Below are 27,550 nucleotides of genomic sequence, written 5' to 3'. Positions count from 1 at the left end.
GAACTACGTCCAAAAATACAGTGAGGGTCTTGGCAGGGGTGAAATGTATTAGACAGGATGCCAGCACTGCCATTTAATGTTGAAACTGTGACAGACGAAATGTGAAATACACAAAGGCTAAAGTGTAAGTAAAACATTCTGCACATACCAACAGCTACATTAAAAAATGTATTTATTATATGACATCTCACTAGCTGAATTGAAAACAGGTCTGTTGTATTTAACAGGAATTTCTCATGTTAATCACAGGAATGTCAAAAACTTATGAAAAAGTGATAGGTCAATCAATAAGGACCAGAGGAGAAAGCCTAAAATTATGGCTGTTGTAGTTGGTAATGCTTTAAACTCACCTAGATACCTAAGGAAAAACCCAAGGACAGCCAAAGAAGGAGTTCCTGTTTCAAGTGCAAGAAGATGATACAGGGCACCAGATTGCAACTACCACTCTACCTGGGCCCTGCTCCACAAGTGAGGCTGACAATGTGCCAACTCGTGACCGGAGGTTTGACTGTCCCTGGTCCCAGAAGGGTGGGCCAGCCAGAAGCCTCATTTCCTGCTGATGACTGAAGAGGCCCTGGCAATTTGCAATGCCCCTGTACGTGGACATCACCATTTCCTTCCTTCAAGGAATCCTGGATAAACTCTGATGTCATGGGTGAGCCAACTGAACTGCTTACTGATACAGGAGCAACTCATTCTGTTTTAATTTCCTTCTCTGGAAAACTCTCCTCTAGGTCTATAACCATAGCTGGGATCGATGGGACCCCTACGTGATTCTTTTTTTTTTTTTTAAACTAAAACAGCTGACGAGTTTTCACATTTCACAATAGAAATGAAACTGTACTTTCTGCACTTTTGTTTATCATACTTCTCCCTTCAAGACTATTCTTTGATAGGAAGGGGGAGCAAGTCTTCCTTGTCATTCATGCTGTTGGAAAACACCCAGAGTCACAGCACCATGACCCTTGGTGAAGTAGAACAAATAATATAAAACTGATACAGAGAGGCTGCCCCTCCACTTTATCTGTCTGGTTGAGTCATTCCTGGCCGAGTGGGCACCATCATGGGCCAAGCCGGCGGTTGCATCATTGGAGGCCCAGGCATCATTGGCACGTGGCCTCCCATGGGTAATCTCATTCCAGGAGCAGGTCCCACTGGCATCATCCCGGGAGGTGGGGGGCCCATCATTGGCATCATGGGAGGGCCTCCCATATGAGGTGCTGGCATCATACCAGGGCGAGGAGGACCCGGAAGGCTGGGTGGAGGTGGGATTCATAGCCCCGGCTGGGGGAAGAGCGGAGAATGGAGTAGGAGGTATCTTTCCTTGTTGAAATGCAGCCATTGTTTTGTCAATCAGGCTCTGAGCTTGCTCTTCCATCCATTTCTGGTAGTAGTCTTTCACATTCTCTTTATGTTTCCTACCACTGCAGTGTGTCTTTCTCACAGATGGGGAGTCATGGGTGAGATAAGTATCGCAGTAGTCACAATAAAACTTAGGCATGTTGCTCTACAGGCCATTGGTGGCCCCTACGTGATTCTTTACTCCTACTCTGATGTGCCACTTTGAAGGTCAAATGTTTAACTATGAGGTATTAACTGTCCTGAAGTGTCCTGTTCCCTTCTTAGGAAGAGATTTACTAGCTCAATTTGGGCAATTTTCAAATTCCAGCTAAGCCAAAATACACTTTACTTGGGGGGGACTATTCCAGATCTTCCTGAGCAAACTAGCCAAAAAATGGGTCCTGCTCCAGGTATAATGGAATACCTGGAAGGGCAAATTCTGCTATGCCAGTAGTTATAAGACTAAAAGACCCCAGCTGGCTTCCTAATTGGAAGCAATATCCAGTCAAGGAAGAGGCATGTAAAGCTCTCCAGCTTTGCATAGACAAGTTTCTCAAATATGGCCTTCTGAAGGCTTGTCAGTCCCCTTGTTAACACTCTCATATTCCCTTTGGTAAAGCCTTCAGGAGAATATCAGAAAGTATAAGGCCTCTCTGCCTCATTAAGGAGGTTGTCATTCCAATCCACCCTTCAGTGACAGGTCCATATATACTTAGACCCCAATTTCCAGAGGACACTAATTGATTCTCGGTAGATATAAAAGTTACCTTTTTCTTCAATTCCCTACATCCAGACTCCTCTAATTTCTGTTTGCCTTCAAATAGGAAAATTCCATTTCAAGGAAAAAAAATAGCAATATACTTGTATGGTTCTCCCAACAAATGTTTAGAGATAGTCTTCATCTTTTTGCTTGGGCACTAGAGAAACACTTGAGGAACTTGAAGCTTAAGCAAGGAACCATCCTACAGTATGTGGATGATATTCTAGTTTGTAGCCCAACAGAAATGAACTGTAACACCGTATAGACTCTCAACTTCTAGCTAAGGAGGGATATAAAGCCTCCAAAGAACAAACTCAGGTATTCCTTCAAAAAGTTCAGTGTCTTGGATATATTCTTATACCTAGAGAATAACAGCTGTCCAAGGCTGGGATCTAAGCTGTGATTTTGGGTTCCTGCCACCAAACAATAGCTTCATTCACTCCTGGGGATGGTTGGCTCTTGCAGGATCTGACCATCTAATTTTGGACTAATGGCAAAGCTTGTATATGAAACTGTCAAAGGTCTTGAAGTCTTCAGTCTATGCCAATAGAACGGATAAAAGCCAATGACAATACACCTTTAGGAAAATCAAGCATGCCTTACTAAGCTCTAGGATTGGGAATACCTGACTTAAGAAAACTTTTCTTTCTCTATGTATCAGAAAAAAAGAATTATTTTGTGAGCCTTGTTCAAAGGCTAGGGTAAGAACCTCACCCCGTGGCATACTCTGCAGAGAAATCAGACGAAATGGCTGCTGGATGGCTACTGTGCCTAAGAGCAGTAACAGCTACAGCTGTACTAACAGACAAAACTACAAGTTGACTTTGGGACACAGACTAGAAGTTCTGACACTCCATGAGGTCAGAGCTATTCTAGAGACAAAAGGTTACTTGTGGTTAACAAGGGAACTGCTCACTATGTATCAGGACATGCTTTTAGATGCCCCTGAGGTAATTATAAAAACTTGCACTATTATTAACTTTGTTTCTTTGCTGCTTTATTTTCTCCTTCCTTCATACCAGTACTCGAACTCAGGTCCTTGAACTTGCCAGGCATGTGCTGCTGAGCTATATCCCCAGCCCAAATTCCTTCGTGTGTGTGTGTGTGTGTGTGTGTGCGTGCGCACGTGTGCGTATGTGTGGTTTTTTGGAGGGTGGGGTGGTTGGGTAACTGGGAATTAAACTCAGGACCTCACGCTTGCCAGGCAGGCCTCTGATGCCTTCAGGCCCAGCGGTTAGCCACTCTTCTGAACAAGTTATCTCTCAGACATATGCAAGTAGGCAGGATATCAGTGATCTGGCCCTCAAAGACCCTGAAGAAATGTGTCTCGCTGATGGAAGTAACTTTTTCCAAGGACAGTCAAAGGCAGGTTATGCAGTTGTCAGCTTACAACAGAGCACTGATATTGGGAAAAGACAGAAGATTAAATATCTATCGACTCTAAATATGCCTGATACTACATGGCCATGGAGTCATCTGGAAGGAAAAGGCCTACTGACAAACAATCATATATTAAGCACAGGCAGGGAATCCCAGAACTCCTGGAGGCAGTTCATTTTCCTAAGCAGATCTCAGTCATGTGCTGTAAAGGGCACTGAAGAGACACATATGAAGTCTCCTGGGAAGTCAAAACGCTGACAGGGAAGCAAGAAAAGCCTTACAACCCCTTACAAACAAGGCCACCCAAAAGGAAAAAAGCTACTCCTGTAAGCCTTAAGGTTCCTCTTTAAAAAGCAAGATATCAGTGCCGCTACAAAAAGCTCTAGACATTAGAGCTGGAAATGTACTTTCCTAGCACAGCCATTTTTCAATATACAAAAAGTGAAAGATAAACCAAAAAAACGTATTTTGTGGACAATATTTATCATCATAAGAGCTCTTATCAGTTTATGCTATATTAAAGAGAAAATACTTCACAAGAAAAGAGGATTTTATTTTTTAATATGTTCTTAAGTTTAGCTGAAAACTAATTAAGTAATCATCTATAAATGGACTGAAATCTTTAAGAAAGTACATCAGAGAGGATGTAATTCATAAAGAACGAATGATGTTAGCTGGGTTTATGCCTGACCATATTTAATTCTATAATTATTAGAATTTTTTCTGCAAAAAACCGTATTTAAAAAATTTTATGAAGTTATAATGCTAAAAATCTATGAGAGCTACTAATTAATAGAATCTGTAAGATTTCTCTCAGTTCTTTGTCTAATACATCAAACAAAAAATACTTCTCCAATTTCATTATGCATATATCGGCAAACTGCCAATGTAAGCACAGTTGAACTCCATACATTTTTAACAGTAAATATCATTAAAACAATCTGGCTATAACAGTAATATTTCTAAGCTCTGTTTGACTTTGTTTTAGGACTACAGAGAGTCTAATCATAATAGATGTTACTCATTATTATAGTTCTAACATTATTTCATAAGATACAAATACTGAAGAAATTAAAAAAAATAAAGGATAGTTTTTTTCTTTTTTTCCTTTTTGGCAGAACTGTGGATTGAACTCAGGCCCTTGTACTTGCCAGGCAAGCACTTATTATACTGAGCTATCTCCCCAGCCCCAAATAATAGTTTCTTAAAAATGGCTTTACATATCCTCAAGTAAAATTACATAAAAGTTATTCAAAGACTGTTGAGATTAAATTAAACATATATCTATGGTCAGACTATTTCTTACTACCTCCACTGCTGCACTTGCATCTAAGCCACCATTACCTTCCTTTGGAAGAACAGCAATCACCTCCTAGTAACTGTGTAAAAGTAAAGTCTCTTAGGAATACCACTATGTAAAACCTTGTAATATTTACCTGCCTCTGAATTGTGAGCTACCTTTTCATTTTTCCACAGTATTTATTTTTTAAGACACAGAAAAACCTATCAAATGTATTGGCTAGTTTTCCTTAACACAATCTAAACTCCATAGGGAAGCAATCTTTGTTTTGTTCTTTAATATATTCTACACTTAGAATAGGGTATGTGATCAGAATTTGAAAAGTGAATAAATGTTTCAGTTTATGGGGGAAAAAAGGAACTAGATCATACAGTCATTAATTATGTCTGATAAACATGTCAAAAATATTTGTAATTTATTTTATAACACAAAGGTTACCATACCAGATAAAATAAGCAGTTCAATGATTTCTGCATCTCCAAGATAGGCAGCAGCATGTAATGGGGTTCTCTTTTCATTGTCCTATGATAAGAAAGATGGAACATCAGTTTTAAAAATATGGTTAATTTTAATACAATTTAAATGAAGAAAAATCATTTAACTATCAACTGATTATTTCTACCACTCTATTCTATTCTGCAAACCTATTAATAAAATATATGTTATTCCCTTGCTAAGAGAAGGCTATAAACAAATTTGGCCTTTAACAGGGCCTAACTATATCTACTTAGAATATCTGAAATACTAAAGTTCTTGAGGATTAACATAACACCACAGTGGAAAATGCCATACCAAGAAACTTTGTTTCATGCACAAAATTATTATGAAAACTGTATGAAATGACCTTTACAATCTGTGTATAAGGCAGTGATGGCGAACTTTTCAGAGCTTTCAATGCTCACCAGCTTGTTGTGGCACATGTATCATAGGCTCGCTACCACTGACTGAAGACATACATAAAACACCAATGCTTAGACTTGGGTCCCACTCACAATGTGTCTTATTATGTGTGTGCAAGTATTCCAAAGTAAGAAATCAAAACTCTCAGATCTCGAAAATTTTGGGTAAGAGATACTTAACCTGTATAAAGTGTACCAAAGAATAAAAATAAAAAAGACAAAGAAAAAGCTTAAGACTTTCTTGGAATAATGATATCTATATTGCTGATAATAGGGGCAAATTTCTTTCAAACACTGTTCATTTTGCCACCATTATTTCCCTAATTTATACATTTTAAAACTGTTGACTTAGTTTTATAAAACAATCTTAATAAACCAAAACACTTTCTTATCAAAATGTTTCCTTGAGGGCTGCGGAAAACATCAGCAGTCTAAGTGCCTGCCTGGTAAGCACAAGGATCTAGGACTGATTCTCTGTACCACAGGCCGTACACCAAACCCGGGGTGCCAGGCAACCATCAAAAATGGGCATGGTAGCTCACGCCTGTAATCACAGCACTGAGGATGCTGAAACAGGAGGATCACTGAGTCCGAACTGTTTAGCAATACCCTGTACTTAAAAAAAAAAGAAAAGAAAAGTTTCTTTGACAGCATTCACAATGGCATAGACTCTGGGGATTTGAAGTTATTCTTTGAAGCAATCTTAAGGTTTTTCTTAATGTTCCTTTCAGTTTAACATTACTCATACACAAAATATGTGCACGTTTGTTTTAATGAAATACATATTCTTCTAAAACTTCCTCCAGAAAAGGAAGCTATATGTCATGTATAGCTTCGTGGATCTCCTCTCCTAAAGCAGTGCTTTCCAACTGGAGGTAAGAAAATAAGGTTTTAAGATAATAGTATATTCAAAAATTTTTAATTAATACATCCCATCTAAAGTTACAGTGGAGTACTGCTAATTTGGTGCACCTGAAAAATTATCCACTTAATAATATTTATTTTGAAATTTACAACCAATATTATGGATGAAAGTTTTTCTGACTTTTTTTTGGGCTGTCTTCTACAATGTTCTCCTCTTTGTCTATAGAAATAAAAGCTTAGCCATAGTAAGATGGTGTATTTCTAGCCTACTACAAAGTTATGTCATTTACTTATAATTAGTGTGGATCAATGATTATGAGAAGTTGATGGACAAACTTCAGGTCATAGCCTAGAGCTTGATTATTATCTTTCTACTTGCCACAGGCTTAAAGGAAGATGGGAAAACAAGCCAGTTTTGACTATACAGGTGTGGACCAAAACACCAGAGGACTGCCAAGCAACAAGATTCCAAATCATCTTGAACAGTGCTGTCCCATCAGCTTGAATTACTGACTATTAAGAGACAAATGTATTAAAGTAGGCACTTTCCCCCCCACCACTTTAGAATATTACACAACTTTAAGACTTAAAGAGATGAAAAATTTACTTCATTTTATAATAAATTTTTTGTTTGACAACATTTCAATAATTCTAAGAGAGGCTAGTAGGGCTACTCAGAATAAATCAGGACTAAAAAATCTTCTAGACAGAAGAGGACACACATTACCTCCACCCCCCCAAAAGAGGTTTAGCTATCTATAGTAGTATCTAAAACCATTACATGGGAGGTTGATACATTGCTTGGTAGGCCAAGAGTTTTTGTCTCTTTACATTTTATTTTTACAAAGTCATATTTTCATTCCAACAGAATGGGCTAAATAAAAATTATTCAATACTCTTGTACTCTGATGAACTACTTTAAAGAATGCTCAACATATCAATTATTATTATTCTCATAATTTTTTCCATAAAAAACTATGAATGGCAAATAAGTTCAAGAAAAAAGTTCATCATCTTTGGCCACTACAGAAATACAAATCAAGACTGATTTTTATCTTACTGCAGAAAAATGACTTATCATCAGAAACTCAAAAGATATCAAACACTGGTAAGATTGTGGGGGAAGAACTATTCTATGTTACTGGTGGGAATGTAAACCAGTATAAAACTGAAATCAGTATGGAGATTTTTAAAAACCAAAGGTGGAAATTCTGTTCTACCCTTGGATCTTGTTAATGTATTTTATGACTCAGGAACATACTTTCTGCTCTTTACAACTAAAGACAGGACATATGGAAGAAAAAAGAGGAACTGGCTAATTTTCACAGGAAAAAACTTTATAGGCCACATTTTACTTTCCTAGTTAAACACTAAAAGTTAGGAAATATTTGTTACCCTTTTTGCAACATGTATTGAAAACACATGATCATTTCTATATGAAGTAATTCAATTTTAAGTAAAATACAAAGATTCCTACATGTATACAGGATATATGACACCATATATTTATTGAAATACTTTGGGAAGCAAAATGCTCTATACAATTTAGGTGTCCTCCCCCACCACTGGTTACCTAAAGTTATGGAAGATAAAAAGCTCTTAAACAATTGTCATTTTACTGGCTCATGTGACTAACCAGTGTTCTTGGTTTCCTGAATAAAACAAATGATGACTTTGTCATACTGACTATCTTGACAAGTGGTCTACCACTAACAAACACATCACTGGATATGTGTTCATCAATGATAAGGTATGCTCGTTATCAGTGTGTGCTGATTATGTGAATTTGGCTAAGGGGACTGAAACACTAAGACAAATTATAAAATTTTAGGGGTTTTGCCTAAAAAAGTTTATTTTGATGGAGGGATTGTGATAGGTCCTGGGGATTGAACTCAGAGCTTTGACACATGCTAAGCAAGCTCCCAAATACTAAGATATATTCCAAGCCCTTTAAAGTTTTTTAATTTCAAGATAGGGTCTAGGCTACATTCAAATTTGTGATCCTTCTGCCTAAGTCTTCCAGGTAGCCAGGATTACAGGTCTGCACCATTACCTCCAGCTCTAAGATGACTTTTTTTTTTTTTTGTTTCATTTATGTGTTTGGTACAGGGTCTCATTACGCTGCTCAAACATGTACTAATCCTGTTTTCAGCCTCCCCAGTGCTGGAATCATCACCTCAGTGCGCCCTGGGGATAGGGCTGGCATGGCACAGCACTTGGGACCAAGGATCGAACCCTGATCCCTGTACTTGCTAAAAAGCAAGTGCTTAGTCCGCTTAGTGAGCTTTCTTACCAGCCCTAAGATGATTTCTTAACAGTCTATTTTCTGAAGTCATTTAAAGAAATTCATGCAATATCATAACCGTTGTTGAACTCCTATTATTTTGGTTAGTGAAATTCTGTATGGCTTTTTTTTTTTTTTTACTTTTATTCTCTTAAAAAATAAAAAAAATACACAATGGAAGGTATAGGTAATGAATACACCGTGGATATGCTCTAAACAAGGAAGAAGGGCAACTCCGAGTAGTCTACAATTAATAAAAATGCTTTGGCTCAATGTAAAAAAAAATTATTAGTAATGTTTATAGTACATTCTCTGAGGAGACCTGATAACATGTGCAGTACATAATACACCATAATTCTTTTTTCATCCCCTATCTCTTGATCCCCTTCCCTTCCCTCCTTCCTTTTCTGGGGTACACATTTGCAGTACATAATGTTTACATTAACTGTGTGAAAATTGGTACATGCACACAACATACACTAATTTCTTCTAAAATCCTTTTCCTTTTCCCTTCCCATCTCTTCATTGCTTTCCTATTGAGAAAGATCTATTTCTCTGCTTCTTACTACCTTTAATTTGCTTCTTATATTTTTGGTTTTTTAAATAGAAACTACACAGTATTTAAGCTTATGTGTTGATTTATTTTAGTGAACACGATGGTCTCAAGGCATATCCATTTTCCTAAAATGACTCAAGAGATATTTTTTTTTTATGGTCTCAGCTCAATATTAAAAGCAAACAAAAAGAAAAAACCCAAACAGCTGGTGAGTAGACATTTGTTATCGTTTGTCTGTATTTGTTCCCCCAAAGGCTCATGCAGTCACTGGAGCAGGGTTCTAGAGTGTGTGATTAATTCATGATCCAAGGCTGGGACTAAGGGCCTGAGTACTGCTAGGATTAGGGGTGTGAGTGCTACAACCAGCCTCGGGCAGATAAGGAGGACAGAGACTTGCTCTTCCTTGCCATTGTTGCTGCTGCTCCTCCCACTCACTCTTGCTCTTTGCACCGCCATGGATGGCTGCTCTCTGCCGTGGAGCCAGCTGAGCGTGGACTGAAACCTTCAGTAGCTTTGAGCTAAATAAACCTTTCCTTCTCAGATTTTGAGTGTTGGGCATTTTGTCCCAGCAATGAGAGAACAACAGTAACTGAGACAACACTGTTACACTAAAAAGGGTAGAGATCAGTTTTCGTGATTCCTAGTTACTGCTTATGAATGAGAGGTCTGCTAGTTGTACATCCATACCACAAAATAGTATGCTTCCAATTTTAAATAAGACACAAACGTCGATGGAGCAATCCTTTAAGCAGTGTTAAATGAAAGATTTAACCTTAGAGCCATTGTGTGTAAAATGTATTATAGATGTTTATATCTGAATATGCACTAACTATATTTGGAAGAATAGTCAAAGAACATGGTGACTAGAAGAAAATTGGCCAAGGACAGTCTAAAATGAGTTTTTCCATACTGTTTGAAGTTTTTATACATGTTTCAAACAGCAAAAACAAGAATAGTAGCAAGACTGCGGAGTAGAGTTGTCTGTTGTTTCTCTCCTCCAACTCCCTCACCCCACCCCCAATACATATTACAACAATGTACTCTGACTGTGGTGACCAAGGAAATGCAATGTACAATAGCAGGAAACACAGCAATAGGCATAAAAACTCAAAACAGCCCCACAAAAAATTGAATGAAGCATCTTTTCTCTTTGCAAAACTCTGTCAAAATCTTTTGGGAACCAAGAGTCACTTCTTAGGGGGAAATGTTAAGCTAGAGACCCTAAGAGACCCCACTGTCAATGAAGAGTGTTGCAGCCATCACAGACCTCAAACAATTTGGAGAATTGCCTGTGGCTCTTGCCGCTGTATTATTACAGGGTAGGTGCTTATCCCTACCGCTATGATAAGCTGCTACAGTTCAGTACCATCTTGAAAGTGGACCCACTGTTGGGCATGTCCCACCTGGAGTAGTAGCCAGAGGTCGTCATCATTCCAAAATGCTTGTACAGGTGACTATAGCACCACAACCGTAGCTTCTCAGCTCCAAGGTCAGCAAAAATGCTTAGGTTCTAGCTTCCAACCCTTGGCAGTGCCCTATTCCCTAGGGACAGGCAGGTTAGCATAGAGCGGAAGTCAAAATACAGTGGTGGCCTAATATGCTCTCGTGCCTGGTCTCACAGCCCACAGCACAGTTAGCCGGGTTGCAGCACTAATGTACACTAGAGCCTGGCCTAACAGCCACCAGGAAGGCAGTACTGCCCTCAACAAAACGGCTACCACCATATCCACACTAGAATCTGCATGCTAGGCTATTGATGTAACTGTAAACATTGCTGACAAGAGCTACAACTGAAGAACTGCAGAGACAAAGTACTGAGTCCACCCAGAATCCAAGCTTACACATACTATCAAACTAGCACACCAGTTTAATACAACTACTGTTGTATCAAAAATTCTACTATAGCAGTAAAAACAAAACAAAACAAACCCAAAATGAAAAACCTGACAAACTGTGAAGTAGAAACATTTAATGAAATCAATTAAAAGCCTCAACTACAGACTAAATCAAGCTAAAGGAGAAATTTCTCTGGGCAGTCTTCTTGAATTAACGCAGTGATGGGGGGAGGGAGGAGGGGGAAGGGGGAGGAGGAGGAAGAGGAGGAAGAAGAGGAAGAAGAGGAGGATGACGACAATGATGATGAAGAAGAAAGAATAATGAATGGCAAAGTAAGCCAGGACACAGCTTAAGGAACATATATATGTACTATGGTAATTTCAGAGGAAAAAGAAATGAAGAAAGGCAGAAAAGCATATTTAATGGAGTAACAGCTGAAAATTTCGCAACTAAGCTGAATACTTTATGCATGAAGGAGAAATAAAGTCTCAGGGAAGCAAAATCCATGAAAGAATTTATTACTACTAGATCAATTAACTTTGTAAGAAATATAAACAAGGGAGGCCAAAATCTACTGTGAAACAATAACTTCCACCATGAAAACATGTCAAGTATAAAACAGATAAAACAGGTATGCACATGAAAGAGAAACTCACCTTACCAGTAAATACACAGAGACTGGAAGTGCAAGAATGGTAAAAGATATTCCAAATAAAAGAAACCAAAACTGGCATAATTATACTCCTATTAGAGAAAACATACTTGAAGTAGAAAACTATAAAAAGGGACTAAGGAAGCCATTATATGAGAAAAAGATCAATTCAGCAAGGGGATATAGTAATTATAAATACATACACACCAAATCTCGGGTCACCTAAATATATAAAGCCAATATTATTAAATCTTAAAGAATAAAAGTTGAGGATTTCAATACCTCACTTTCCTCAAAGGAGAGCTTTCCCAGGCAGTCATCAACAACAATAACATCATCATCATCATCATCATCATCATCATCATCATCATCATCATCATCATCATCATCATCAAACAACTAAGTAACAATTATATGGCCCTAAAAGACATTTACAGAACTGCAGAATATACATTCTTCCTATCATCACATGGAATATACTCAGGACAGACGATACATTAGTCCTCAAAGTATCACCAAAGTTTGAAAAATCTATCTTCTCTGACCACAGTGGAATACAATTAGAAATCAACAAAAGAGACTGAAAATTGTAGAAATGCTGTGAAATTAAACCAAATCCTCCCAAATGACCATTATGCCAGTGAAGAAATTTAAGAGGAAATTAAAAGTTTTGTTGAAACACATAAGCTGGCAATGCAACCCAAGAAACTAATCAAGAACAAACCAAATAAAATAATAATGGCAATCAGAGCAGAAATAAACAAAATTAAGAAAAATACTATGAAAGACCAATGAAAAAAGTTGAGCTTTTTCCAAAAACAAATCAATAAATTCTTAGCTAGACTAACATCAAAAGTGAAGTTAGTTGTGGTGTTAAAGCCTGTAATCCCTGCATTCTAGGAGACTGGGACAGAAGGATCAAGTGTGAGTCTGTCTTAGGCAATTTTGTGGGACTCTTATTTCAACATACAAAATAAAAAGGGAGCTAAGACTAAGGTTCTGGGTTCAACCTACAGTATTGCTGAGGAATAGAAGGAGAGAAGGAGGAAGAAAAAAAAAAAAAAGACACATTACAGATGAAAATGGAGTTAACAACTGCTACCATGGAGTTACAATGGACTGCCAGGGCTTATATCTGAGCATTTTTTTATACCAAAAACCCCAGAAAACCTACAGCAAATAGATAAAATCTTGGATTAGGTAACTCATTAATGTTGAACCACAAAGAAACAAAAACAGAATAGTAATGAGCAAACAACTTCAATCTGTACATTAAAAGTGTGTCAACAACTGGGTAACTTTTTTTTTTTTTTAGTTGGTAGTACAGGACCCTAAGTCAAAGGCTTCTGCAGTGAACTAACTTCTCAGGTTTTGGTTTTTTTTTTTTTTTTTCCTTTTCTTTGCTTTTTACATTTTGAGACAGGGTCTAAGTCACTTGCCCAGGCAAGGCTTCAATTTTCATTCCCTCCTGTCTCAACTTAAAGCTTTAGAAAATAACTAATGATTCCTCTTAAATCATTCCTAAACCTTAAAAGCAAGAGAATTCTTCCAAACCCATTTATAAAGAGTATCACCAGTGATACTAAAACTAGACAGTGACACACACAGAAAAGATAAACACATGCCAAAGTCTTTAGCAGACTACTAACTTCTAGTACAATTTAACATTCCTTCATGACAAAAACTCAACAAATCAGATATAGAAGGAAAATATCTCAACACAGTTAAGGTCATATATGACAAGACCAAACATCATCTCAAAGGGGAAAACTGAAAGGGTTTCCTCTAGAACCTGAACACAAGACAAGTATGCTCACTACTTTTGCTTAATACAGTACTGGAAATCTTGGCCAGAGCGAGCGAGAGAGAGAGAGAGAGAGAGAGAAGCATCCAATATGGAAAGGAAAAAATTAGGCTACTGGCACTTATGGATGACATATTCTTATTTATAGAAAAACATTGGCTCCACCAAAGGACTGTCAGGACAATGAATTCGGTTAAGGTTGCAGAACACCAGATGAATCCACACACACAAAAAGTAGTGTTACTGTACAGCAGTAATGAACCAACTGAAAAAAATGAGTTCAAGAAAGTAATCCCAGTACAACGAAAAAAAAACAAAAAACAAAAACAAAAACAAAAAAAACAACCCAGAACCAACCAAACAAAAATGTAATCAAGGTTAAAAAAAAATTAATGAAAGAAACTGAAGATACAAACACACAGAAAATTGGACCCGCATCTTATGTTCATAGATCAGAATACTTTTAAGCTATACCTAAAGCAGCCTACAAATCCAATACAATCTTCCATATTCTTAATTTTGTGGAAGCTAAAAAAAAAAGTGGATCAAATCTAGCTTAATACTTCTCAACATACAGTGGAACCCTTATTCAACTATCAATGGTGTACTTTATTGTAAAAGACTTTCTTTAGGATTCAGGGAAATGATAAAAACTGTTTTTTGACCACAACAAAATTAAACTGGAAGTAGAATCATTCATGGTAAAAGGGAAATATTAAGGAACAATAGAAAACTACTTTGAAAAAAATGAAAAAAAAAAACCCAATATATTAAATTTTACGGGATAAGCAGTATTGTATTTACAGGACAATTAACCTAATAAGTGTTTTTATCAGAAAAGATGGTCCTAAATCAATAATTTAAGCATTCATTTATGAAACTATAAAAGGAGCATGATAACTACCAAGCTAGGACTAGAATGGAAATTATTTAAAAAAAAAAATCAATGAAGGAGAAAACAGAAAAATGGAAAAAAATTAATAAATCCACAAGTTGGTTCTTTCAAAAGATCAATGAAACTGGTAATCTCCTAGTCAGAATAATGAACAAATGAATAAATACTAGGAATGAAAGAGCATTATCAAGAAAATCCACCAATATGTAAGACTGGTAATATCACAATTTAACACATATAATTACATATCTGCATGAAGAAGACTAATTTCTAACATGAAAAATACTCAAGGAAAAAAAAAAGCCATAATTTTAAGGCTATCATAGAAGCTGAATCCACAGAACTGCATTTCTTTTCTTTCTTTTTCAAAAACAGCACTGGCAGTTTATTCAAGAAAGTAAAAGTGAAGAACAGGGAAAAAACTGGTTCTGCAGAGCAAGCTTGGGTCAAGAAAAGAGAAAAAGAGGATGAAGGCAAAAGCAGCAAGTACACACTGTGTCTGGGAAGCGCAGATTGGCTATAATGGAAAGTTATGATACCCTACAACTGCATGCCTAATGAAGAAAATTCTAAATCCAGATAGTTTCAGTGGTAAACTCTACCAAACACTTGAGGACATAACACCAATTTTCAGAATCAGGAAGTAGAAGAGGAAACATCTTACTTTATAAACCAACATTATTTTTCTGATACTAAAGCCAGTCAGAGATATAAGTCTAATATCCTTTATCAACAAAGACAGAAATACCCTCAACTAAATGTTCATACACTAAATCCAGCAATGTATGAAAAAGACAAATCAAATGGGGCTTATTTTGGAATCACAAGTCTCATTCAACACTAATCAACTGATATAATTCAATATATTACTATATTAAAAATTAGTCATGTAATTCTTATAAAATTTAAAATAAAATTTTATAAAATTCAACATATATTCATGATTTTAAAAACTCTCAGTAGTCCAGGAATAGAAGGGACCCTCCTTAAAAAAATAAAAGTTATGTTTGAAAACTTGCAGGGGGCCGGGGAGATGACTCTGTGGAATAAGCGCTTCCCTGGCAAGTGCAAGGGTCTGAGTTCAATCCCTGGTTCTGCAAACAAACACACAAACAACCTGTAAGTGCCATCCCATTTTTTTGTTTTACTTTAAAAAATATATAGAGCAAAATATATTTATTGGGGAAAGATAGCATCTGTCTAGAGGGACAGAGGGTGGCCCCTAGCAGGTTGTCCTCAGTGCTGTCCCATTTAAATAAAAGACTGAATACTTCCCTTCTAAAATCAGTATTGAGAATATCTACTCACCACTCCAAGTCTTAGTCAGTAACGTAAGAAGTAAAACACAAGAAATAAGAACCTCTAGTTGAGGCCAGGTCAGTAGAACAAGTGCTTCCCTGGCAAATGCAAGGGCCTGAGTTCAATCCCCAGTTCCACAAAACAAACAAACAAACAAACAAACAAACAAACAAACAAACAAACAGAAGAATCTCTGGTTATATATGGCATGTTAGCTACAAAGAATATCAAAAAGAATACACCAAAAAATCCTAGAACATGTTTAGAAAAGTTGCTGGATACAAGGTCAATGTACAAAAACCAATCACATTTCTATGAACTAATCAAATCATTTTTGAATGTGCTATTTACAGTAGCACCAAAAGGCTGAGAGGAAAACAAGTGAATGACTGCAAGTCTGACAAAAAATTTGAAATATGTACACTGAGAACTATACAATGCTTGTGAGAGAAATCAAAGAAGATCCAAATAAATGAAAAGAAAATGTGCATGGACTGGGAGATTCATAATGCTAAGATTTTCCTTCATTTGATATACAGACCCATTGTAATCCCATTAAAAATCTCAAAAGGATTCCTTATAGATACTAATTCACACAATTTTATGTGGAAAGGCAAAACAATCTAGAAAGAACAGAACCAACTTGGGAGCCTCCTATGATATTTCATTAATTAATGTGAAATTGAAGTAATAAAGTCAACATTGTCTTCGAAGGACAGATATGCCCAGCATAGAACTGAGAAACCCACACAAATGTAGTCACATACCACATTAACAAATTCTGTTCAACAAAGAACCACATGTGACAGCAGTCCCACAACCATGCATGTTTCAGAACACACCAGTTATTCAGAAATCCATGATTAAATGATCAATTGGTATTTATTTAATATATTTAGTTATCCTTTTCAGTGGTGCTGGAATCAAATCTAGGGCCTTGCACATGACAGCTGAACTACACAGCTGTTTCTGGCTAGCTGATTTTTAACAAAAATACAAAAACAATTCAATGTAGAGATAATCTTTTCAAGTGATCCTGGATAGCTATCTACCCCAAAATGGACCTTTATCTACATCAGACATGTAATACAAATATTAACTCAAAAAGGATCACAGACCTCTCAAATCCAAAATTATAAACCTTCTAAAAGAAAAGTCATTAAGAAAACTGTGGATGGGACAAGAGTTTTCAGCTGAAACTCCCAAAAGTAGACATCAAAACCGAACTTCTCCTCAGAAGACACAAAGAAGATTAAAAAACCAAACCAAACCAAGCCAAGCCAAACCAAACCACACCACCCAAAGTATATACTGGCAGAGAACTTAAATTTAAAAAAAAAAAAAAGAATATATCATGAACTCCCATAACTCAAAAAATAAGAAAACCCAACAAAACATGGGCAATTTAATTATGTAAGACCAATCTAATCATCACTTCCAAGAGAAAAAATTATGTAGAAACATTTTTCATATTACTGTCTGATATATACATTAAATGTAATTATGTTACAAGGCTAAATATAAGCAACAAAACATTAAGTTCTCTCATGTGTCTGGAATATTAATTTATAATTCATGTTAGATAAAGACTTGTCAAACAAGACAGCAAAAGCATTAACTACAAAGGAAAACCTTGGACAATTGTTGTTACATTAGGATCTTTTGTTTAATGACACCAGTTTTGAAAATGCAAGTTCAAACAAAGAACATAACCTGTACCAAATATAATTCAAAATGGCTACTATACAGAATATAAAAAGAGCTGCTGCAAATTGCTAAGAGATGTAATAGGCACTTCACAAAAGAGGCTATGTATGTGCACATCTAATAAATACACAAAATGGAGCTTAACAGTCATTAAATAAAAAGCCAAATAACGACATATCACTATATAAGAGAAAAATCCTGTATCTGCCCCCTTTCACTCACACACCGTTCAATAAAATAATTTCTAACATGATGTCAGAAGAGTGCTGTTTTTTCATGAAACAGGAAATTCTCCAGGACCATAGGTAGCTAGGTTTCTTCAAATTCATCTGACACCAATTACCAGACTACAAGTCAGGCACAGACCGAGGCACTGGCCCACAACTAGCTTCTCCCATCCTCAGATACCAGTCATAAATACCAGGCTATTACTAATTCCTGACCAACCAATTATAAGTTAGGGCACCTGATTAATTTGCTACAGCAGCTCATCAAACTCCGAGAAACACTCTTTGTTTACCAGTTTATTAATAAAGGATACAAATGAACAACCAGAAGAAGAGGTGAAGTGTGGAGAAAAGGGTATGCTTCCAGGTGTTCAGCTATCTGGAAACTCCCTGAGCCCAATCTTTTTGTTTTTTTATGGAAGCTTCATTACATAGACAGGATTAATTACAACACTCGCCATTGGTGATCCAGTAGACATCATTTAGCACCTTCCCTTTCATAGAAGTTGGAAGATGGGTTGAAAAATTTCAGCTTTCTAATCAAGTGTTAAGTCTTTTAGGTGGCTAAACCCCACCCTAAAGCTGTCTAGGCCCTCCAAACCACAAAGATCTCATTAATATACAAACGTATTTATTATTTCTGAGATTTCAATAGTTTGGGGAGATATAGGCCAGGAAATACGAAGTAAAAACACTTTTTACAATACCACTTAACTACATACCTCAAAAACCAAGAATGTGGTCTAAAGATGTGGACCAACAAGAATTTCTAAAAACTGTTCATGGGAATGTAAATTGTTTAATAATATGACATTATAAAGTACTTAATATATATAGTCTATAAAGCCAGATATATCCTTTAGAAATCCAATTTTATACTTATTAAAAGATACATTTACAAATAGCTGACTATTCCTAACACAGAGAAATTGAACATAATCCAACTATTCACCAACATTAGAATACATCGTGTATTACATGCATTTAATGAAACTGGGGAAATTTTTAAAAAGTGTACAAAATAACTCAGATCCAAATGAAAACATTATTATTATATGCAAAGCTAAATTAAACTGCTTACGAATGAATAACATGATGGCAAACCAACAAAGAGACTATTACAAAAGTCAGATTAACTGGTTCCATTGCAGGTGCTGAGACATAAACCATAATAGAGACAAAGGGCAGGTACACTACCACCTTGTATTTAGACACTGTATCTATCTCCCTGTTACCTTAAAACTTAGGGTTAGATCCCTGCTCAACTCTGCATTAGGCAAGCTGATCATTAAAGATATTATAGAGGGTCCTAAAAATCCTAAAATTTAAGAGCCCTTAAATTATCTAAACCATCTCATCTCTCTTCAATTCTGAGGCTATCCCAGAAAACGATTTTCAAAGACATTCAACTACCAACTTTTACATTTTAAATGAGTACTTTCAAAGTCAACAGTAATTGCTTCAAACTTTCAAATCATCTTGGGTTCCAGCAGAACCTCTACAAAACTGAGGCTGTCCCCCCATACATAGAAGCAATCATCTCATAGCAATCAGAATGCCTTTTAAGTAGTAAGGATTCTCTATATCTGCAAAACCAGAACTGAGATAAAGATCAAGCAGACCCTGGCTCACCTCAGAAGCCCCATAAGAACTGTTCCCTTCTCTTTGGTTTAATGGCCTAGCTTGATCTTCCTCACAGCCTTGCCCCTTCAGCTCCTCAGGGCCAAGTCTTTCCTATCTTCATTTACTTCCCAGTTAAAAGTCTTTGTGAATTTGAGCTTAGGCCTCAGTTTTAATTTCCATTATCCTAAAGAAAGGCCTCATTTTAGCTGGTGACAGTGAGGGTGTAAAGTTTTGATCATAACAGGCAATTCTGAGGTGCTAACAATGTTCTGTTTCTTGATATGTATAGTGCGTTAAACACTATACATATTAATTGGTTAAACAATTCATTAAATTCTGCATTAGTTTTATATAGGTTAAGTGTTTTTAAAAAGTTAAAAGAGGTCAACTATTCAACATGGAGGCGGAGGTCGATAAGCTAGAACTGATGTTCCAGAAAGCTGACTCTGATCTGGATTATATTCAGTACAGGCTGGAATATGAAATCAAGTCTAATCATCATGATTCAGCAGGAGAGAAAAATCCAGTAACGCTCATAAAGGAATTATCAGCCATAAAGTCTCGATACCAAACTTTGTATGCACGTTTTAAACCTGTTGCTATTGAACAGAAAGAGATTAAGAGCCGCATTTATACTACTTTGAATAAAACTATGACCATGATAGAAGAACTACGAAAGCAAACAGATGTGGAGCTGTTACCACTGACTGAAGAAGAAAAAACTGGAACAGAACAGTTAAAATCTCACATGCCACACTTATGAAGAAATGGAATTGCAAAAGAGAACTCTGTTGAAGAAGAGATTAATTCCAGAGAAATATAAAAAGATGTCTTGTTAATAGTTCTTGAGTATAGGTGGGGAGGTCAAGGAGGAAGAGAAGGAGGAGGCTTGGTGTGAGTGACTAGGGAGTGATGCCTTTCCTAAGAGAAGAATTAAGAAGGGCAGATATTAGATTAATAAAATTCAGCCAAAGAGTGGAGTAGAAATAAAAGAATATATATATATATATATTTTTTTTTTTTTCCTTTTTTTGGTAATTTTAATTAAGGAAGTCCCTTAATACTAATTCTGTACCTGTTTTCTTTTTGTATTATTGGGATAATGGATATTCTGGCTTATCATAAAAGAATGTATATTTTAGTCTGTCATTGAGTGAATGAATGTGCATTGGGAATTAAAGTATACTATAAGCAAAAAAAAAAAAAAGTTAAAAGAAAGGAAAAGGAAAAACATGTCAGACAAAACATCAATTAAAAATGCATCTAAAAAAAAAATGCATCTAGCCTGGTTCCATGGTATGTATCTATAATCTCAGCTATCTGGGAGGCTGAGCCAAGGGGACTGTGAACAGGGGCAGCTCACAGTTTATCAAGATTTGATTCCACAAAACAAAACAAACCACATCTAAACTAAGGATGAAAATATAGGGCCGGCCAAATAGCTCAGTGGATTAGAGCACCTGCAAGCAGGCGCAGGGGCCGGCAGTTGATCCCATGCCTGCTGTCCTGGCCCCACCTCCAGAGCACTCTGAGATGGCAATAGAGACTGGGTGTGGTGGCACATGCCTGTAACCCCAGCACTCAGGAGGCTGTAAACAGGACAATCACTATGAGTCCGATCTAGTAGGGAGGCCCTGAATACCCTGTAGATCCTTCCCTAAAATACAAAAAGTATGTATGTATATGTACACAAGCATACACACACACACACACAAACACACACACACACACAAACACACACATACACTTTTTTGTTGTTATTGGTGTAAAATCCTTGGGTAATTTAATGTATTTATTCAGCATTCAATTACAATATAAAAACTCTATTTCTTACTAATTTAGTTTGTTTCCATTTTGTTTTTTTGAGGCAGGGACTCACTATGCAGTTCAGACTGGCCTTAAACTCACTATGTAGCTTAGGCTGGCTTCAAACTCCCAGTGATTCTCCTGCTTCAGTTCTTCAGTACTGGGATTACAAGTGCATACCACCACACCTGGCAATAATTTATTTCATAACAGATCACCTAAAATTATGTAATTGAAAAAATATTTTCTTTGTGACTACACAATTTGGATGGGATAAGTTTCCTTTCTGAATTTCAAAGTACGAGTGCTCTGCAAATTACCAATTACTTAGCTTTGCTTATGTGCCCAATACTTTGGCAGCATATTCTGAAAAGTGAACCCCATATTATCAAAAACTACACATTTGGCTTACTCAGCAGTTCACAGTGAATGGCAGCGCCCAACATCGATCCCCTCTTCACCCCTGAGGTTGCCATAATTTTCTGTGTTGCTTTTGTGCTGTGTTCATCAATCCTGTAATCTTTACTTTCAGATCTGTAACACAATAGGGAAGACTATTTCTAGCTTGTCAGGAAAGTTCCAATGCTAAGTATTTTTATTAAATGCCTTCCCTAGAACCAGCTATGGTTCCTGTTAAGTTGATCTGGAAGCCAGTTTAGCTTAATTGCACTTGGGCAACTGACACTTTTGATAACATGGGTTTGACTTTTCAGATCCTGCTGCCCAAAGAGTGACACTTAGAAACCATTCTAAATAGGTGATACACTGATTTCTACCTACTAAAAGTAGCAAAACAAAACCACACCCACACCCCTACCTAGTATCCTTGAAGAAAAATACAAACTAGCCAAGTATCTTTACATTATAAACTTGCTAAAGTTAGGAGCTACATTGTTTTTATTGATTCACTTCTAATACTTCCAAACAGCCGCTTGCCATGGTTTAAATAGTTTGTCTTCTAAGGGTCCTAGGTTGAAGGCTTGGTATCTGGAGTGGTGATGTGAGAAATGATGGGACCTTTAAGATGCAGGTCTAGTGGGAGGGCCTGTGGTCAATGGAAGGGACAGTGGGGCTTCAGTTTCTCTTTAATTGCAGACTGAACTCTTGCTCACATATACTCCTGTCATTACCACCTGCATGAGGTAAAAATGCCACAGGCACACTGCTCACCAGAGTCCACTCATTGCCACTAGACTTTTAGCACCCAGAACTTAGCTAATACCTCTTTCCTCTATAAATTAGTCTGTCACACATGTTAAGGTAATATACCGACTAATAGAAATACAAAGAATAATTCAAAGAAGGTCCCTATTTCCAGGGATTAAAGGTACTGAAAATAATACAACAGAAGTGTTGTGAAGGAAAAGTTAAAAGTGCAATCTATTAGCCTGGTGTAATACTAGTGGAGAGACCAGGAAAGGTGTTCTAAAAGGGGATACTTAAGTCCATTTTAAAGATAGGTATTTTGGTACTGGGAATTAAACCCAGGGTCTTGCCCCTACCAGGCAGATGCTGTGTCACCGAGCTATATCCCTGATCCTTAAAGAGATATTTAAGAGGATTTTCTATTGTTTTATAAGAAATTACCAGAAACTTGGCAGCTTAAAACAAGTCTTCTATTTTTGTTTTTAAGTTCATAGTTCTAAAAGGGCAGATGTTCAGAAACACTGCATTTGTGTCCTCTGCTTAGAGTCTCCTAAAATTGAAATCAGGATCTTACTGAGCTGTGTTCTGATCTGGAAGACTGACTAGAGAAGAATCTGCTTACAGGCTCATTTAGGCAATATTCAGTTCTTTGTAGTTCTAAGACTAAGGCCTCCATTTTCCCACTTGTCACTCAGAGGCTATCTTCTTCTGGAGACAGCCAATAGTACTTGCCACATGGCTTCCTCCATCCTCAAATACAAGCAATATAAAGTATCTCTCATAGCAATCCTTCTAATACCTCTAATCTCTCATTTTTCTTACATCTGATTCTGGGCCCAAATTTAAAGTGTTCATGGGATTAGGGCAGACCTGCAAACATGGATCTGGTTTTTGTGAAGCTGGCTGTGTGAAATGACACACACTAATCACAGAGATGACATTCTATCACACTTATAGTCCAAGAGTTACATGAGAAAAGTTTAAAAATTCTGCCATTAAATTGAAGCCAAGCGAATGAACAGAGGTTGAAGATGAGACAAAGGAGCTAGGGAGAATATGAGCCCAACTGATATCCTGAGTAAGGAAAACAACAAAGAAGGTGGAATTAGAGCAACCAGTGTGAGGATCTCAGTGGACAGCTGCGGTGGACAGCCAGACAGCCTGGCCAAAAGCACCACTCTGAGTAGAAACGAACATCTCTTACCTCTAAGTTGACATCTAAGATATCTAAGATATCTGCTACAATAATGAAAATTTAACACAAAAATCAAATGGTTTTCTTCCAAGTCAAAGAAAACTGTGATTTGTAACACCATGGATGACCTTGGAGGACACAATGTTTAATGGAATAAACTAGGGACAGAAGGTCCTGAATGACATCACTTATATGTGGGATTCATTAAAAAAAAAAAAAAAAAAAAAAAAAAGTTGCAGGAAGCTAGGGAGTGAAAAGATAGGGAATGCTGGTTCTATGGTACAAAGTTTCAATAAGAAAAGAGGATTAAGTTTATGAGACTTTTGAGGGTGATTATAATTAGTAACAATACAATTTTTCATTGTATTTCAAAATAGCTAAGAATGTAAATTTCAAAGATCTCATTCCAAAAGACAAAGTGATGGATATTATCAATTAACTCTAATGTATACAATTGTCAACCAAAATATTTTTTTAAAAAACAGCAAGTAAAGGTACTGTCTACAAATGGACAATTTTACTTATATGCAATATGCTTGCTTGGTAAACTAATGTATGGAGTCTCTACTTCAAAATTACTGCTAAACTATGATAGAAAATTGACTTATCACAAATATTAAGGTCTGAGTCTGAAAACATTCAGTGGAATGCCAGCCATTTCAATCAAAATTCTTAATGGTGTGAAGTTGTTTCTGCTTCCTGAGTTTGAGGAAACAGTCCAGAAAGAAGAGAGTGGCTAGAATTTTCAGAGTACTACAGAGAAGAGTTGTGCAGGAAGAGAATCCCAAACACTGGCAGACAATGTTGACTGGATATTCAGTCAATTCATATGTGGAACGGTGCTTTTTGAATGAACCATCAAAATAATTAAGATGGCGATTCTCAACTTTTGTTTTCTTACTCTGCCTTTTTTAGACAATTTTTTTCCTAATCCCTTCCCATAAAATTTTAGTGTCATTATATTTCAAATTTATATACTCTGGCCCTTCAAAGGGCCACAAATTATTGGAATACATTAGGTTTTTAAAACACATATCTACAAACATATTTTTACTACTTTGGGAGTGATACAGCCTCCACCAAAATGTACAGATATAGGAAACAGTGCCCTGTTCTAACCCTGTACAATAAGTACTCATGAATAAATTGTAATTTATCTTGGTCATGGTACACAGTGAGTAATTTTAGACCCTGACATAGTGCCCCTTACCGACCCCTTACCCCTTTGCTCTATGGCATCCAGCTGAGCAGGTGTTACTGAACAGCATGCATACAGCATGTCTTTGTGGGCAGAAACGACATTTTCTTTCAAAAACCTGTGCTCTGATTGCTCTTTATGCTAACACAGGAGCAGATAAACGTTGAAAGCTACTGCTGAATCTCCACACTCTCAAGCGACTCAGAAGATACAAAGGTCTAGCACCCCTTTCTTTTTCTCTTTATTTTCTTTTTAAAAATATTAGTCAGATAGTAAAAATACAAATGCAGGGAAAATTAAAAATAAGCACATACCTGGGAAAGATACAAGCTCAAAAAAGACCTGTGACGGTCTTCCATTTACACCTGTTTCTGAGCACAGTGACAGCTTACAAGGGAAAGAGGGAGGGATGGAAGGAGTGGAAAGAATATAATTCCATTTCCAGAATAAATGTATGGTTAAATTCCAATGTCTAGTTTACAATTAAAAGAGCAAACAAACAAAAAAATCCACAAGGCAAGTATGGTCCACTTAAGAGAAGAAAACAAACCATCCCATACACAGGGTAGTGGATCATGCCTATAATCTCTCATGCTTGGGAATACGTGGTAGAAGGATTAAGAATTATCCTAAGCAAAAAAAAAAAAAAAAAAAAAAGAGGAAGGAAGAAGAGGAGTAAGAGGTAGAGGACTAAAGGAGGACAACAAGGGAAGCAAAGATGAAGAAGTGGGGAAGAAGAGGTAGGGAAGAGGAAGGAAAAAGAAACAACTATCCTTAGAAAACCCAATGATGAAAGATCTATACAAAGACTTGAAAGCAACAGCTTTTTAAAAATGTGATCAGACCACTGTGTTCTCTTGTGCAGATCTGCTCTCACGCTGTAGTGTACTTTTTCCTGCTTTTACTTGGCACAAACTCACTCTACAAAGCCTGTTTACTTACCTACATTTAATAAATGTAAAACCTTGTTACTTAAAAATAAAAAAGGCTCTCATCTGTCTTCCAAATGTGTACTGCTCCAATGTCTTATCAATTATTATACTCTTTAAAATAAACAAAAAAAAAATCAAGATTTCTTGAAGCTAAGCATCAATATTCAATTATTTCCCCAACCTTGTATAACTTTATCTGTCAATCTGAGCAACAGATTCGATGACAAAAGTAATGTAACAACCATTGTTAATTAGCTATTCCTGTTTTGAAAATCTGTAACATATGTATTTTTGTATGTTATCCTGTTTTTTTTTTCTAATTGTCTTTCCTTCTGTTTTTACTCTTCAAAATAAAATAAAATAAATTTTAAAAAAGCCTCATTCACTGTATTAGCTTTCTATTGCTGCAGCCAAATAACTGACAGACACAACTTAAGGGGGAACAGGTTCACTGTGGCTCCTGTTTTTATTCCATGGTAGTCTGACTCCAAGGCAAAAACATCACGGTGGCATGCAATGGTACAGAAAAGCTGCACATCTCGAGACATTTGAAGACCGTGTTCTTTCTGCCCACAAAGGCATGATGTGTTCTAATGCCAGGAACATCTGCCCAGGTGGCTGCCTTGAGGCAAAGGAGTGGGTAGTAAGGAAAGCAGAAAGACAGGGAAAGAGCCAGTGATAGAAGGGCCTGCGGACAAAATATGCCCTTCTAAGGCCAGCCCCTGTGACCTAATTCCCCTTTCCAGTGCCCACCTCCTAATAGCATACTGAGCTATGAACTCATCAATGGATTAATACAGATGAAGTGTATTAATTAGAGCCACCCATAAGATAACCATCTCCAAAAGCCCACCTCTAAAAACACAAGCCTTCTAGGGGAAAACTTTGACCTAAAATAAAAGTTATCACCAATTCATGTATTTGTGTACATTAAAATTAAATGTACAGTGTCAAGAGCATACTCTATCTAAGAAGCTAATAATATATGAATGGATTATAAAAACAAACCACCAACAGTTTCTGAATATAAAACCTGTTGGTTCCAGGGGACAATACTAGCTTTGCTTCAGTGTCACTGTATAAGCTATTTAATCATAATGATAGAGGATATACGCTATTTATTGGATCTCGGGGAACACTTCAACATCACTGAAAATTTAAATGAAACTAAAGTCTAGAAGCAAAGGCTCTTTGTTTTTTACTTTTTTTGGCGGAACCAGGAATTGAACTCAGGTCCTTGCGCTTGCCAGGGAAGAAAGACTCTATTTTCAAGGTGTCATCTCTAGGCAAGAGAAGACAGTACTGTACTGGGGAATTCTCCCCTGCATGGAAGCAGAGTCAGTTTTCCCACACTCACCTTCCATTCCACGTTCTACAAAAGTCAGCTGGGAGCAAGGTGGATACTTGAGGTAAGACTGAAACATTGGAGCTCCAATTTCTCCTGTACATAGCTACAGGAGAAAACTATCCTATTTACACTACTGGTTTTAGGAGAAAGTACACATGACCTCAAGTCATCAGTGAATGTTTTTAAGGTCAGAAATATAAACAACTTGATACTGACGGACAGCAGAAATGACATGTGGCTTCCAGGAAATATTTACTAAACATTAGAGAATTCAGTGGTAATTCTAGAAAAGCCTAGAGAATACCTACAGAATATAAGATTGGGTAACATTCAGGGAACCTGTGGAAACTTAGGGTTTACCACTTTATGTTAACTGCCAATACTGTTATTACAATGATAATGATCTCTCTCTCTCTCTCTCTCTCTCTCTCTCTCTCTCTCTCTCTCTCTCTCTCGGGGCTGGATCCTGGGCCTGCTGTGCAGGTGCTGAGCCCCGCC

General features: G+C 36.8%; 2 protein-coding genes across 8 annotated transcripts in view; one reads left to right on the top strand and one right to left on the bottom strand.

Moving 5' to 3' along the window:
• Ankrd28 (ankyrin repeat domain 28) overlaps positions 1-27,550 on the bottom strand; it is a 184,977-nt gene that overhangs the window by 81,822 nt on the left and 75,605 nt on the right. For 6 of the 7 annotated variants that reach the window (XR_002821199.1, XM_023715805.1, XM_023715804.1 and 3 more), the window contains one exon: positions 5,225-5,303. Coding sequence is in view for 6 of the 7 variants with exons in the window: in XM_023715805.1 (XP_023571573.1) it covers positions 5,225-5,303 (79 nt within the window). In the remaining variant the exon portion in view is untranslated. Of the gene's footprint in view, positions 1-5,224; positions 5,304-21,645; positions 21,753-27,550 lie in introns of those variants that run through there. The other variant, XM_023715808.1, reaches the window with a different exon arrangement.
• On the top strand, positions 19,819-20,367 carry LOC101564435 (spindle and kinetochore-associated protein 2-like). Its single transcript, XM_012514838.2, has one exon. It carries the CDS (start codon positions 19,825-19,827, stop codon positions 20,188-20,190), a length of 366 nt encoding a protein of 121 aa, XP_012370292.1. The 5' UTR covers positions 19,819-19,824; the 3' UTR covers positions 20,191-20,367.

This window comes from Octodon degus, unplaced genomic scaffold, assembly GCF_000260255.1.
Source record: "Octodon degus isolate 3935 unplaced genomic scaffold, OctDeg1.0 scaffold00043, whole genome shotgun sequence".
Taxonomy (NCBI): Eukaryota; Metazoa; Chordata; class Mammalia; order Rodentia; family Octodontidae; genus Octodon; species Octodon degus.
This window is presented reverse-complemented; position numbering and strand designations above follow the sequence as displayed.

Excerpts from the sequence above, each read along its gene's own strand:
- LOC101564435 (XM_012514838.2), top strand. The coding sequence starts at position 19,825 with ATGGAGGCGGAGGTCGATAAGCTAGAACTGATGTTCCAGAAAGCTGAC.